At 37.4% G+C, this 15,585-nt stretch overlaps 1 protein-coding gene and 1 pseudogene across 1 annotated transcript; both read left to right on the forward strand.

The window, feature by feature from the left end:
- The first annotated feature begins 213 nt into the window (after positions 1-213).
- On the forward strand, positions 214-7,164 carry LOC141843549 (ubiquitin domain-containing protein DSK2b-like; annotated as a pseudogene).
- Positions 7,165-8,433: 1,269 nt separating this feature from the next.
- LOC141843548 (uncharacterized) lies at positions 8,434-12,107 on the forward strand. Its single transcript, XM_074731607.1, has 4 exons — positions 8,434-8,519; positions 10,757-11,504; positions 11,584-11,667; positions 11,741-12,107. The coding sequence occupies exons 2-4, from the start codon at positions 10,844-10,846 to the stop codon at positions 11,800-11,802; spliced, it is 807 nt and encodes a 268-aa protein (XP_074587708.1). The 5' UTR covers positions 8,434-8,519; positions 10,757-10,843; the 3' UTR covers positions 11,803-12,107.
- The last annotated feature ends 3,478 nt before the right edge of the window (positions 12,108-15,585 follow it).

Genomic DNA, 15,585 nt, shown 5'->3' on the forward strand with positions numbered 1-15,585 from the left:
TTTTAATTATTTTTTATAAAGTTAAATTTTTAGATATTTTATGATTTTAATTATTTTTTAAAAAGTAAAATTATCTATATTGCATAAAATTTTATTACCCGCGGTTCGATCGACCCCTTCGCCGTCGCACACTACCAAGCGACCTCGCTTGCCATTCTCCACTCAATCACCCAATTCCTGAATTGGAATCCGATCCACCTTGGTTTAGGTTTCATGGCCACCGACGGCGATCCCGGTGGCGCCGCGATCGCCGTCGGAGAGGCTGCTGTAGTCACAATCCGTGTCCGATCCTCCAATGGTTCTCCTAGCGGAGAAGTCCGACGTCCCGGCGGAGCGGCATTGGTTGATATATAAAGGCCAGATTTTGAAGGACGACAAGACCCTAACGAGCTACGGTGCGCGGATTTCCTCGTCGATTTCAATTTACGTTTGTTGTTTCCGCCGATGGTTTGCTCTTCTACTTGACGGTCGTTGTTCTGGTGCATTTTTGAAATGGCCGTGGTCAGTCGCTTATTACAATAACTTAAGTGGAAAAGGATGGAAACTTGCAACAAATGACAAATAAAGGACGCTGAAACAATTTTGAAATGCTTAAAGATGTTGGACAAAACTACAAACTTCAGTTCGAGGAATATTTATCATTTGTCTACTGAATGCGAATGTGAGGGAAATAACTTTGTACATTTTTTGTGTTTTCTATTGTTATATGTCACCTAGATTTAGGATGGAAATACTACATTTTTTACAGGGTTTTAAAGGATGGTGTTTAGGTAATAACACTCACAAAATCTCTAGTGATAATTTGAATGGATTATCTTGGAACGCCTTAGTCTCATCAATATGTTAATTTTTGTTTGAATGTTGTTTGTTAACACATGCTTCCTAATAAGTGTTTAATTAGCCATTCTGGCCTCTTTGAGGTATTCACTCCATCTGTTTGACACGGGATAGATACTCATCATTCCTACCTATCAATGAAAGATTAATACAGCATTCCTACCCAGCAATGAAAGATCAATACATATCCCAAAGGAGAGAACGAACTTGGGTGGGTGGTTATTTACATTTAAATCATCTTTGTCAAATTTTCAGGTTAGTGAATACACACGGCTATTCCGTTTTGTGAATATAGTTGGTATCATTACCTTGTCAGGCCTTCGATGGTTGTAGCTAAGCCTTGGCGCTGCAATAAATAGGATTCTTCCCACTCTACTTGCTCTAACTTGAGTTATGACTTTGGAGTCCTTCAAAGCCTACTCAGCCGTGTCACCACCTTATTTTTAGTTGTAACCTGTACTTGCCTTAGCCTTGTAAATCCTTATCCTGTTCAGTGGGGCTCCTTTTTGGGGGGTAAATTGTGTGTGTGTGTGTGCTCACTGCAACTTTGGGGGGGGAGGGGGGGGTAGGGGGTGCACGGGTAATTATGCCCTCCGATACAGTTATATTCCCCTTCAACTGAAGAAATATCACTATCAACTTTGATGCAGGAGCGATTGGGACTACCGACAAGGAAGATTAATTTATGTCCTCCGATACAACTATATTTTCCTCCAAATTGTGATGAGAAGAACTCAAGGCTACCAACCTCCCTTTTGGGCCATAAATTTTTAGGATTGGGACTACTGACAAGGAAGATGATCTTTTTAACCCATAACTTCTGAAACGGTTGAATTTTTCTTTTTGGTTTTAACTTTTTCTTATTTCTTAAACTATTTAAACAGGGTTAGAGTTCTTTTAAAAGAAGTTTTTGGTTTAATAATATTTCCGGAGTTAGTTTATTTTCCTATCTTCTAGTATTCTTCCGAATTAATAGGTTTTAGAAGATTAATTTTCGACCTTCGCAGTCGATCAACAGAATCAATATTGTCTGTAGGATAATCGCTATCCTGCCCAACGTCAGTTGGTATCAGAGCTTTAGATCCCATGGATGATCGTCATGGTCGTGATCGTAATCGTGGTCACAGTTCCGGTTAAGAAAGTCTCGCACCGTGATCATAGCACCCGAGATAAGATATTTGAAGATCTACAAAGACAAGTCACAGAGTTATTCCAGCATCTAGCGGCACAAGATCTTGAAGATCGTGAGGTACATGGTCGAGGTCGTGATAGGCAGGTTCCAGTTGAGGAAGTCTCACACAGTGATCGTAGTGCCCGAAATCTTAAAGGTCGTAAGTTCTTTTTTTTCACAGATAAAAATTTTCTTGAGAAAGATATGGACGACAAGATCGAAATAGTCAGTGATCCAATTTATGACAAAGACGAGACCGAGTCAATTAGCGAGCCAGTATATGACGAGGTACTTTATGATGATGATTGTGAGATTTTGGTCATATGTGAGATTCTAGATGACAAATTATCTGAGAATGCAGTGCATGTTCCATCAGAAGTACAACAACCGTCCAAAGATTTGATTGAGTTAATGTCAAAGGATCTTTCTCCCGTTCTACCACTTATGAGATGACTTTTGATTCATCAACACTTAAGGATTTTTGATCTTGAAGACACTACCCTGAACTCGAGGACGAGTTATTTTCAATCCAGGGCGTCTGATGCAGGAGCATCTACAGCACAATTAGTTTATGTCCTCTGATACAGCTATATTCCCCTCCGAACTGTGACGAGAAGAACTCGAGGCTACAAACCTCCCTTTTGGGCCTTGAAGAAGGACCATCGGGACTACCGACAAGGAAGATGACCAACCCGTGGCCTCTTGACGCGGTTGGCATGGTTGGATTGCAACACTATGGTTCACTCGAACTGGGTCGTCAAAACTCTAGATTTGGTCTTTTAACTTTTTCTTTTATTTGTTTTAAATGTTTAGGATTAGTTTTCTTTTCTAAAAATTAGTTTAGATTTTATCTTTTTTAGTTTTATTATTTTTTCTTTCTAAATGTGAGTTTAGATTTTATCTTTTTAGTTTTTTTTTTTTCTTTTTTTTGTTTCAACTTTTTCTTATTTCTTAGACTATTTAAACAAGGTTAGGTTCTTGTAAAAGAAATTTTTGGTTTAATAATATTTTTGACAGTGTCATTTATTTCCCTATCTCCTGGTATTCTTTCGAATTAACAGGTTTTAAAAGATTGATTTCTGACATTCACAGTCGATCAACGGAATCAATATTGCCCGCAGGATAATCGCTATCCCGTCCGACGTCAAACTTGTCCCTTGACACTTCGCCCGACAACCTTTTCAAACTCAATTCAGTAAAATGGAGGAAGTTCACCTCAGCTACTGTTCCTGTCATTCCCCTTGCACATTGGTTGAGATGATGAATAGTACAAGGTATCTCCACCTCAGCCCATCCTGTCTTTCTTGCCCCCACTCAGTGGTCATTACTCAAAATTACTACTATGGCCAATACCTCATCCAAGCCTGTAAGTGAACTACTCATAACCAGGAGGGTTGTTCATGAACTACTCTTAACCTGTTAGGCCTGTACATGAACTACTCTTAACCAGGTAGGTCAAGGCGTGCAACAGCTGATCAGTATTAAACAAAATCAGTATTCTCTTCACTAGTTGAAAGTCTCATCATAGGTTCATTTAAATGCTTTTTCATCCTCCCTTTTTGGCTTTTAGACATAAAGAAACTCATACTTTGGAAATAGTTGTATTCTAGTGGAATTGTAAGTTGTATACTGCTACATGTTAGCAGCTGGTTTATTTTGATCTGCTAGCATTGTCCTTGTCTTTCCTTCATGAACATTAAATTTCATTGACTTAATTATTCTATTACTATTACCTGCTGTAGGTATGATCTTATTAATTAGATAAGTTTAAAATTTATTATAATGTTCTTTTCCTCAGAAAATTTGAAAAATGATTTCTCATTGTAAATAGAAGATTCGACCAAGCATTTGTGTATCGACAAAATATTATGGCAATAAGTAAACTTTCTCTCATTCTCACAAATATGTTTTCGTAATTTGCATTTCATCAATATGAAACTGTGTTTGATGACATAGTATTTTTTTCCCTTCATAACCTGGAACTTTAAGCCATGACTTATTGAGTGCCATTAAGGTACTAGGTTGCTATTAAGGTATTAGGTCTTACAGTACATGTGCGTGTGGCATTCACATAAAATATTAATGTCTTAGAGCAACCCATTTTATTTTAGGACTAACTATGAAACATATACATGTGCAAGTACCTGGGAAGTGTTAAACTGGTCCAGAAACTTTTGCAGATAAATGTATTGCATCAATTATTACGAGTTATAAAAGCATACTCAGAGATTAAATAGTCTAAATTCCTTAAATTTATCAATATTCTCTTTGATATTTTTTTATATTCTTTATTCTCTATTTGGTTGAAGTATGCTCATTATCTCTATTATATAGCGAGTAGAACTCTCAGATTTGAGTGATTGTTGGAATTTCCATAGGCATTTGTTTTTGGTATTTTAGCATTTTGTCATCAGTTGGGTAATTGTCTTACCTGACTCAGTTGATCTTAATTGTTTAAGCCGTATAGTATCACCCAATTCTTCTTGTGCACCATGACACTCTTGTGGTTTAACTTATAATTTAAGAGTAACTTATAATTTAAGAGCTAGGTAACTGTCAATGTGATTAATTCAATTCTCAATCATTGATCAAGCTGTTTTAGACCCAACTATATAAGTTCTTGCATAATACTGATGTGATTTTGATGGCCTCCTGGCCTAACCTATGCATATCGACATGCCTAGGTGGTGAAAGACCCTCACACCGCTTACATGTTAGGGCCTAGTCTTATAACTAACATGGTCAGGTTTCATTCTCATAGACTTAGACACTTCAATCTTGGCTGTTAAAGCCTAAGACAATACCCAAACTTTTTCATCTGTGCTGGTATTTCTAATTCACTGCCAAACTTTTTCATCTGTACTGGTATTTCTAATTCTCACATGGCTGGCATTTCTAAAGTAATTTTATATTCTCTTGTCTTGCCTAGGCTTGGAGTCAGATCACACAATTCATTTGGTTCGTGGTTTGACGCCAGAAAATCCACCTGCTGATGCAACTGCAGCTGCCAGTAGAGTTTCAGGCGCTGAGAGTGGATTTGGAGGGGCTGATTTTGTAAGTTCAGTCTTTCCTGGCACTGGTGGTAACTTTAGAAATGGTGCTGGATCAGGCCTTCTGGGATTTGGCTTACCATATCTCAATAGATGCAGCAACAATTAGGTACAAAATCCAAGCATGATGAGGGAAATAATGAATATGCCTGCCATTCAAAGTCTGATAAATAATCCTGACCTGATGCGAAACATGATAATTAACAATCTTCATATGCGTGAGATCATTGACATTAATCTCGAGTTTGCACACATCCTAAATGATCCCAGTACTTTTCGGCAGTCACTGGAAGTCATGAGGAATCCTAAACTTAAGAGAGAATTGATGCGGAACACTGATAGAGCTATGAGCAACATTGAGTCATCTCCAGAAGGGTTCAACCTGCTGAGGCATATGTACGAAACTTCCAGGAGCCATCCCATAATGCCACAACATTGGCAGGTAACCTGGGGAATGATGTGGGTCAAAATCCATTTGCATCACTTCTGGGGAATCAGGGTGGTGTGCAATCTAGAGATCAGACACCAGGCCAGCCTGGTATTGGTTCCAATCTAACTAGCGAGTCGCTTCACCAAATAATAACCCACTTCCAAATCCATGGAGCAGAACTGGAACATTTTGTATTGGCCGCGGCATTATTGATTATTTGCTAAAACTTCCTGCAATAGCAGGAGGTGCACAGACTACCAACACCAGACCAGCTCCTCCAAGTGATGGAAGATCTTCAGGCATTGCTGGGTTAGGTGAGCTTGGCTTGCCAGAGTTTGGAAGGATGGCTGGTGGTATGCCAGACCCATCCTTTGTCAATCAACTGCAGAAGCTAGCCATTATGCAGATGATGAGATTCTCCTCTCCAACCCTCAATTTATGAATCAGGTAATTTTTTTTTCTGATTATCAGAGTGATGAAACTGTTGTTGTCACTTTCTGGTATTATATGTGATTGTTTACCATCAGGTCCTGAATCCACAACTCCGTAACTTGTCGGGTTCCAATTCCCAGCTTAGCAGTATGTTGCAGAATCCAGAATTGATTGCTTCCTTCTCCTGAGACACTGCAGCTAAGCATTTGTAACATATTGAATACATTAATTGTGTTCTTTCCTCAAATCTTTATGTCTGGCTTGCAGCAACTTCTATCTTTTCAAGAGTCACTTTTGTCCCCTGGTGTTCACCAACAAGCAAACCAGTAAGTTATGAGAGTGCTTTCTTTTGCATCAATACTACTGCTCTATTTGTTTCTAGAATCTCCATGGTCTGGTCTTGCTGTCAAATGACAAAACCCAATAAACTAATATGGAGATTATTAAGTTTGACATTCTTTTACAAAAAGATAATTACGTGTTCCTTCTGATTCACAAATGAATTAGGCTGTGTTTGTTAGCATGGTATCAAAGGTGTTTCTTCACTACACGAATCATTTGATTGTATGTCTATTTAATTGCATTTTGGAAACTATTTTGTCATATTAACATCTGGTGGGAAAGCTAAATGGACATCATTTCCTATTTTAAAGTGTTACCTCTTTCTCTCAGTATGTTATTAAACTGACAGATAAGAAAAATACAATTTGCACAGATTTTAATGGCTGGACGCTAATAGTTGTTGCAAATAAATTTTAACAGTAGTTTGAGTAGAATTAACTTAAGGTTGTAACGAGTAAAGGTCAAGTAATTCATTTGGGAGGTAAATGAAATGAATACAGAATTGCTTAGTTGTGTTTCAAAGCTTGATATTTTAATGATCAGAGCTTAAACTGGTGATGCTGCAACAGTCTCAAACTCAAGTCTTGAGTTTGGGGTACTATGCGTTCGAATAAGAAACTGCATTTATCATCTTCTCTTGCTGCAGGAGTAATCAACACGAGTGGGTTGGAATTTTTGATGAACAGATTTAGTGATCTTGGGTCAGGCAGGCGCTGCTGTCCTAATAACCCTGATGGTTACCATCTATCCTGTCTCAACAAAATACTATGAATCCTTCATGCTGAAAATTCTGTACTGAATACATTTAATCTTTATGTTGCAGTGCCTCCAGAGGAATGATATGCAACACAGCTCTATCAACTTCATGAAAAGGGTTTTTTTTTAACACTCAAAAGAATTTTCGCTCATTAAATGCCATCGCAGGGAACGTCCATGCCGTGGTCGAATGACTCATAACGAAGCCTTCATTGCTCAAGAACAATATTGATGGTTTCAGCTGCATAATTTTGGCAATGCAACACAGCACTGTCCAATTGTTGTTCTAATGTTTTGTATTAGGGGTGAACAAAAATTCAATTAAATTGAATAAATCGATCGAACCAAACGAATTAAAAATTCAGTTTAGTTATTTCAAAATTTTAATTATTTTTTCTAAAAAAATAGATTAATTCGATTCGATTTCGATTTTAAAATTTCTTATTCGATTAAACTGAATAAATCGAATTAATTAAATTAAAAATAATTTATAAATTTTAAGTAAATAAATTTTTAAATCCCTAATTCATTAGTAAAATTTTTATAATATTTAAAAAAATTTGGTTAATTCGGTCGAAAATCAAATTAACCGATAAAATATCGGTTCGGTTTGTTCGATTTTTATTGAAAAAAGTTTGGTTGGTTTGAAAAAAATTGATTTATTCGATTTTCAATTAATTCGGTTCATTTCGATTTGATTTTAACCGAATACTCACTCTCTATTTTTCTGCTACAGATTTCATCAAATCTCTTCTATGTTAAACTAATCACAGTATCTTTTTCTAATTGTACACATTCATTGTAAAGTTCAATTTCCTTCTCACTTGAATGTTCAGGTTTCACAATCTCGAGATTGATTAACATATGCTTGCTTATGTTTTTGCTTCAAGCAATCAGTAAATTATCTGTATCTTTTCATCTTGTTGTATAGTAAAACGATATTCTTATCATGATTAAAGTTTGGCTTATGTTGTCTACTTGTAAATTTAAGTGAGGAAATAAGTGTTTAGAACCATAAATAGAAATTCTTTTTTAAAAAGTTTAATTTATTTTCATTATTGAAGTATTGATATTTGATGGTTAAAATTTATTAAAGATAAAAGAGTTACACTCTTGATTAATATAACTTATTCACAAAATTATAAAGGCAAAATAAAATTATAAACTTATAAAACTAAATTAAAGTTACTGCTGGATTTATATTTATATTAATTACTTCTTCCGAATCCCAATTCTATTGAAATCCATTATCAATTGTCTCTCATTTTTTTCTTATTATTATTATTTTCTACGGTGGATTGTACACCCGCATAAAACATTTAGTACAAGCGTTCGCACGCTCGGTGTTCCGTTGCCCGAGAAAATCGTCTAACCCTAACTCCTTTTCCCTCTCCCATTTTGTCTCATATTCCGAGTCCAATGTTCCCCTTCCTCTCCCTCTTCCTCTCCTTTGCTCGATTCCTTGCAGCTTGCGTTCATCCGCATTGCTTCCTAGGTTAAGGTTCGTACCCCCTTTATCATAATCTCATTTTAGTTTCACTTTAAACCTTTGCTTTATACGTTTGTCCGCGACTGTGAGAACGATTCTGTGCTCGGCTGGGATACCATAATGTTCGAGCGTTAATGTTCGTTATCATTTTGCAAAATCAATTTTTTCTTCTTCTTTGGATAGTGTCTTGTATTGAACATGCCGAGTGATTCGATGGTAATTTTGGTAGCCAATACTCGCATTCCTCAGTTGGACCTGCGCCACCTTTTGCCCTTGAGAAAAGGGCTAATTTTTAGCGGATAACTGTGACGTCTCCTACTTGATGTTCTGTTTGTTCAAGTGTGCAGGATCAGTTCGATTTACCGAGCCTGATTTCATATGGTGTATTACTTTCTAGGGATCTTTCTTTTGATCAATTATACAAGGGACATTTTGATTTTGATGGCTCCTTCTTCCATTTGGAGATTATCTTGTTACCCTTTTTTTGTTTATGGCAGATTCAATTTGTTTATGGTAACTATGATTTTGCATTATCCTTTTGTGCCAATTTGTTGTTGTTGTGTTTTCAGTTCAGTTGATTTGTTTTTCATGGGCATTCTATAGATTTGTGAAAAGTGGAATCTTTTATCAAATATCAATAAAACATTGCTACAGCTATGCTTTCTTTGATGGTTCCTATATTGGTTTACATGATTGGTTATAGGATCAATGATTTGGTGCACAATGGTAAACTAGTGCTAGGATATACATTGTTGTTTTGGTGGTTATAAAGTCATCTTGCAGTCTTTTTCTTTATTGGTGATTATCCAAAATGGGTTGAACTTATACACAGTTGAATAGTGGAGGAGGGCATACTATGATTAGTCTTGGATGCTAGATTGTGTAATGCATTGCTCAGCAGTTGAACTAGCAGGATAATTGCAATAAGAATGAAAAGCATGTTTTGTTCAATGTTCTGCAAAGGTGCATTTATTGTTCTTGCATGCTAGAATGTGCATTGAGTTGCACATGCTTGAACATGGAAAAAAAGAATAAAAGTAATATGAATGAAACAACATTCTGTTGAATTTTGGGTCAAGGCTTTAGAATAAAAGTAGAATTTGGGACCAAGATAAACTGCTTCTTTATGTCATTCTAGCTTGCAACAATGACTAGTATGAATATTCAAAAGTGCAACAAGTAGATAAGAATCAGAAGAAGGAAATGAAGTGCCTTTATAATGCTTATGTGCTTGATGGATTTGACAAATTTATTGAACGATAACTAAGAGATATTGCAAGGTAGTTTTGTGAGAATCATTCTTGTTTAACAAGCAATACTCCAACAACTATCAAGTTGTGGATTTGAATTTTCTTGTTTGCCGATGTCTTATGATCTTTTGTATTCATCTATCATAGATGTTTTATTATTCTCTTATTCTAAATTTATGCTCTTAGTTCAGCATTGACTATAAATAATAACTAGAAATTAGTGTTTGACGTGGACTTAAAGTAGCTCATGCAAGGTTTGATATCTCAAGCTATGCTGGTATTTTGGTTTTTTATTGAAATGATATTGTTTCAGTATCATGCTAACGTTTCGATGTATGGTACTGATGGTAAATTGGAGGTGGAAGGAGAAAAGAGATGAAGAAAAAAACAATAAGATTATTATATATTAATTCAATGTTTGTTTTCCATCTAGAATGCTACAATTTTGACATTATTTTGTGTGGAGGCACACTAAAAAAAATATTATGTCAATTTTAACATATCAAGGGGTATCGAGTGTTGACATAAAATGATGCTCGTCAATATGATTGACATAAGAGGCATTGTCTCAGTGTAGAATAGTATCAAGTTTTGGAATAATACATTTTAACTGTGTCGTCCGGTACAATACAAGATCTCAAACCATGGGCTCATTTTTGTTTGTTAGGACCTGGAAACTAGCTAAATTCTCCTCAATGCCATTTTTTTTATAGAGACCAAACTAAATGCTTAAAAATTACTAGGTGGACCAAAATCCAGCATTTCTAGCAGAGAAAGTTGTCTGATACAACAGTTATTCTTTCTGTATCAGGACATAAGATGCGATCTGTACACACACTGTTATCAAGTTATTCATGCATTTATTTTTTACCTCTTTTATGTTTACAGATTGAGTCTGTGCCCGTTATGTGCTTAATTTTGGCTATGGGTACTCACTGTTGCATACTTAATCAAATTGTCCACCATCCATTATTTCTTCTTATGCTTCTTGTTTTTCAGCTTAACCTTTGCTGTCTTTTCCAAACTCCACGAAGCGATAGATGACTAGATAAGTTCATCACATACAGATAATTGAGTGATAGGGGCATGATGCCAACTGGGGAACAAAAGGACATTGTTTCAGTTAAGAAAGTTGCTCTGAGAGAATTGCCAAAAGAATCTGGGAATATTATCAACAAGCTACCGATGAACTCCCCCATTCCCAAAGAAAAAGAATTCGACTCAAACTTTGTTAAGGTAGTTACTCCTGAAACTGTGAGGTTAACTGGATCCAAGAGGAAGCAATCAGATTGCTCTGTAACCCCTACAAGCTGTCAGACACCAGGTAAAGTTGGTCCACATGGAAATCTTGTGTATGTTCGTAGAAAGCTTGAAACAGAACAGGCCAAGACAGGCATTGCAAATAAAGTTGAATCTCCTGAGTCAAGGAAGTCTAATGACGCTGTCAGCGCAGCAGCCAATTTAGATCTGAATCAAGCCCAGGAACCAAAGATCAATTCATTTGTAGCAAATGAGCCTGCTCCATCTGACCCTTTGATCACCTCGCCTGATGGACCATCAGATATTTGCCTCGAAGAAAAGAGCAGTGATGATTTGGTAACCCAAGAACCACCTGACTCAAATGGTAAACCCCCTGTAGCTACAGATTCAGTTAAAGTAAATACTCAAAATTGGAAAGAAAGGTTCCTTCAACTGCAGAAGTACTTGGAGAGCTGTGATCAATCCAGCCAAGAAGATTACATTAAAAGTAAGTCAATTTTGAGGTCTTATAATTAATCGGTCAGTCTAAAAGATTGGAGAGCTCTTACATCTTGGGTAAATTTCAGTGCTTAGATCGTTGTCTGCTGCGGCTAGAAGCAAGCATGCTGTGGAGTTAGAGAAAAGAGCAATACAACTCTTGTTGGATGAAGGTAACGTATTCTTGCTTGTCTTGTATGAAAATATCTAAAACCGTAGTATTCAGAACATTGCTTTCTTTTACAGGCAAGGAGTTGCAACGCATGAAAGTTCTTAATGTTTTAGGCAAAGCTTCACAACAGGATTAAAATAACATTTCCAACTCACAATCCGTCACCCTTGCAACCCGGTTTTGGGAGATGAGAATAGGATAAGTTATGTAGTAAGTTAACACGACGGTAACTGGAAGATTCGCAGAGTTGAAGGCAGGTATACGCTCAACTCGCCGCGATGTGTTTCCTTTTATTTGTCTTGAATTTTGATGCTCAGTGTCCTACGAGTAGCTGCTGCAATTGTGTTATTATGTTTATATTCGAGATGTATTACTGTTTCAATCCGAGACTGCAACTAAATTGTCGATTGGATTTGTGTACTGAATGAAATTGTATCTTATTTACGGGTGTATGATGAACTCGTGAGCTGTCGATATGCATCTTTAGTCATGAAATGCTGTGTTGCGGCTGCAGTAGCAGGCCGGTTAATTTATAGCAATAATTTGCACCATAATTCTTCTTTTTATAAATGCAACGACTTTAAATGGAAACTTATTGGGCAATTACCTATGAAAAAACAAGAGGAAAAATAATGGACAAAAATCAATAATGTTTTTTTTCTTTGAAAACTTGTGGCCAACACATTTATTTTTGACTATCCAAAATGATCATTTGCATAAAATTCTTCCAAATTAATTCTTACTATATATAATATATATATCATATATATCTATATATATATATATTAAAGTAATGTTTTATATTCCAGTTAGAATGTCTTAAAAAAATTTAAAACGGCTAGTTTTTATGGTACTAAATGATTTATAAAACAGTCGACCCCATAAAAATTGTAAATTGCTTTTCCCCCCTCCTGACACCGCACCCCCATCCTCTCTTCTCTCTCTCCCACTCAAATGCCAGTTTTACCCTTTTTTTTTGTTTTTTTGTTTTATTTTACTTATATATATATATATATATATATATATATATATATATATATATATATATATATATATATATATATATATATATATATTATTTTTTAAATTATTTTTATTTATTATTTTCCCATTAATACTTATATATATATATATAATTTTTATTTAGTTTTATTTTTAAAATTACTTTTATTTATTATTTTTTCATTAATACTTATATATATATAGCCGTCAAGTTGGGTTAGGTCCGCCGGGTTGGCCCGTCCCGCCAAGAAATTTAGATTGATTGGGTTGAAATTTTATCAATCCATTTTAAGATGGGTTGAGGTGGATTGGCCCGCCTAGACCTGCGACCCGCGTGGGTTGGCCCGCGGCGGGCTTGGATTGGCTCGCGGATCGAGAAAGTTTATTTATTTATTTTAAATTTTAAAATTAAAGTATAAAACTTAATGAATTAATGAGTTTCATCTATTTAAATACAATTTAAACTTAAAAATTATAATTTAAACTTAAAACTTTCAACTTAATCAATTTAAATTATACTTCAAATTTAAAATTTTTAATATTTTTTTATTTTTTAGCAGGCCCGCGTGTTGGTCCGCCTAACCCGCGGCCCACCTTGAATTGGGTTGGATTGGAGATTTCTCAACCCGCTAAATTAGTGGGTTAGCCCACCCCGCCTCGCCATATGATGGACCCGCCATGGGTTAGTCCGCCCCGCCATGGGTTGATCCGTTTGACAGCTCTATATATATATAATTAAATTTTATTTTTAAAAATAATTTTGTTTATTATTTTTTCATTAATACTTATATATTTTTTTAATTTTTATTTAGTTTTATTTTTAAATTAATTTTGTTTTTAAATTTTAAATTTTATTTAGTTTTTATTTTTTTTTAATTAATTTTTTAAAAATTTAAAAAAATAAAAAATAAATAAATAAAAAGGAAAGGATAAAAGTGTAATTTAAAAGGGAGAGAGAGGAGGTGGGAGGGAGGGGGGCTGTCAGATGGGAGGGGGGAAAAGCAGGTCTCATAAAAATTACACAAAAAGGTACACAATATGATTTGCAATGGATTTTTTTTCTTAAAAAAAACTTTTAATAGGAAGCCATTTAATCATTTCCGATTCTCAAATTCTTATTTTGGTAAAATGCTAAGAAAATCTATAAACAAATACACAGGTTTTGGAGATCTATCTATTGCATTCCTTGAAACCTTTGCTGACTGTTAATTGTTACCTCCACGTACAAGTGTATAATTGGACGGCAATCAGTTTAATCAAGCTAGTGACAGCAACGTTTGTTGGTGCAGGTACTAAGTAGAGTGCTTGCGGTAAAACCATGCACCGTCTTGGATTTGATGGCGACGCGCGCGGATCCTTAGCTTCCCGCGTCCATGCAACTGTCGATCGATCGCCGCTTCGCCAAGCGACGGACGCTCTCACCTCCTTTTTGTACTTCTCTGATCTCCTCCTCCTCGTCTGGTCATCTTCATACTCCGATTCTCCACCACCCAGCACTCGACCATGAGCGCCGCCGCCGCCGCCCCTCTTCCCCCCTCCGTTCCGAGCTCAGGTAGCTTGTACGCTGCCGGGTCCAGCGGCGACGGAGGAGATGACCCCTCGCGCCGAAGGCTCCCCCTCGATCCCTCCCACAGCCTCGACGCCAACCCCGTCCTTCCCGGAGAAGAAGAGGAAGAGGAGAAGGAGGAGAAGTTGGAGCAGGAGGGCGTCGAGGCAGTGCCTGGAGCAGAGCAGGTTTCTCCTCCTGCAGGCGGCCGCCGGCGGCGGTGGGGCGAACTGGCTCCGGCGGGGCCGCAGCAGTGCGCCACCTGCTTCAAGGTGTTCCCCTCCATCATGTCTCTGCACGGCCACATGAGGTGCCATCCGGCGAGGCTCCGCCGGTGGGGCGCTGCGCTGGTGGCGAACGACCAGGAAGCTGACAGGAAGCGGCTGTTCATCTGCGATCGCTGCGGCCAGGTGTTCCTCACCCGGCAGTCCCTCGGAGGCCACCGCGCGAGCCACAAGGGCCAGCAGGGGTGCTACGAGATGGCCAAGGAGGAGAGAGAGTACGGCCAGCCGAGCAGCAGAAAGGCAAGGAAGAACAGAGCAATCAAAAGCGCCGAGGCGGCGGCTGAGGCGGCGCTATCGGACGCGAATAGCGTGCTGTCGTCACTTTTCACTGAACAAGCGCGACCTCCGACGGCGGCACCTCCCCGTCCACTACCCGTGGCGCCAACTGCGACGGGTCCCTCAACGGAGACGAGGCAGGGGAGGAGGAGGAAGAAGAGAAAGAAAAACTTATTGTCCCTCGACTTAAACTTGATCCCGGTAAACATAAATCTCTCACCGGAGATCTCTTCGTCGGAAGAAATGGATAATATTGGCGGGAATACGAGTTCGAGTAGTACTTCTTCTTAAGATTGGGAGCAGCGGTCTGATGAAATACCATTTTAGTTGTTTAATTAATTAATCTTGCGCGGTGTTATTTCCTGATATTTGTTTTAATTTACCCCTTATTTTTTTTATCTATGGTTGGAAGCGCGACTCATTTATAATTAAGCTTGAATTTTAAATTACTGTGAGTTTAATATTTGTATTTAACTATTTTTTTTTATAAATAACATGTGTAAAACATTAAGTCACACGGCCCCACTTACTTATTGCATTCATGTTATTCGGAGTTGCGATTGCACCATATTTAAATCTCTATGATGTAACTTATAGTGTTGCTACGAAGTAAGTTCTGTATAATGGTGAAGTGGTCTGCAATGAAAATTTCATGAGCTCAGATGTGTAATAGTGATTGACTATGCTTCTTCTAATGTTTGACTATTGATTATTGTGGGCGGTGCCCCCGGAGCATAGCTGAGTTGGTTACGATGCAGCAGACTTGCAGAAGAGGACAAGGGTTCGAATCCTGACGAAGCCAGGCAATACC

This window comes from Curcuma longa, chromosome 12 (assembly GCF_044706935.1).
Source record: "Curcuma longa cultivar G26 ecotype Majalengka, Jawa Barat chromosome 12, ITB_CL_G26_1.1, whole genome shotgun sequence".
In the NCBI taxonomy this organism is placed as follows: Eukaryota; Viridiplantae; Streptophyta; class Magnoliopsida; order Zingiberales; family Zingiberaceae; genus Curcuma; species Curcuma longa.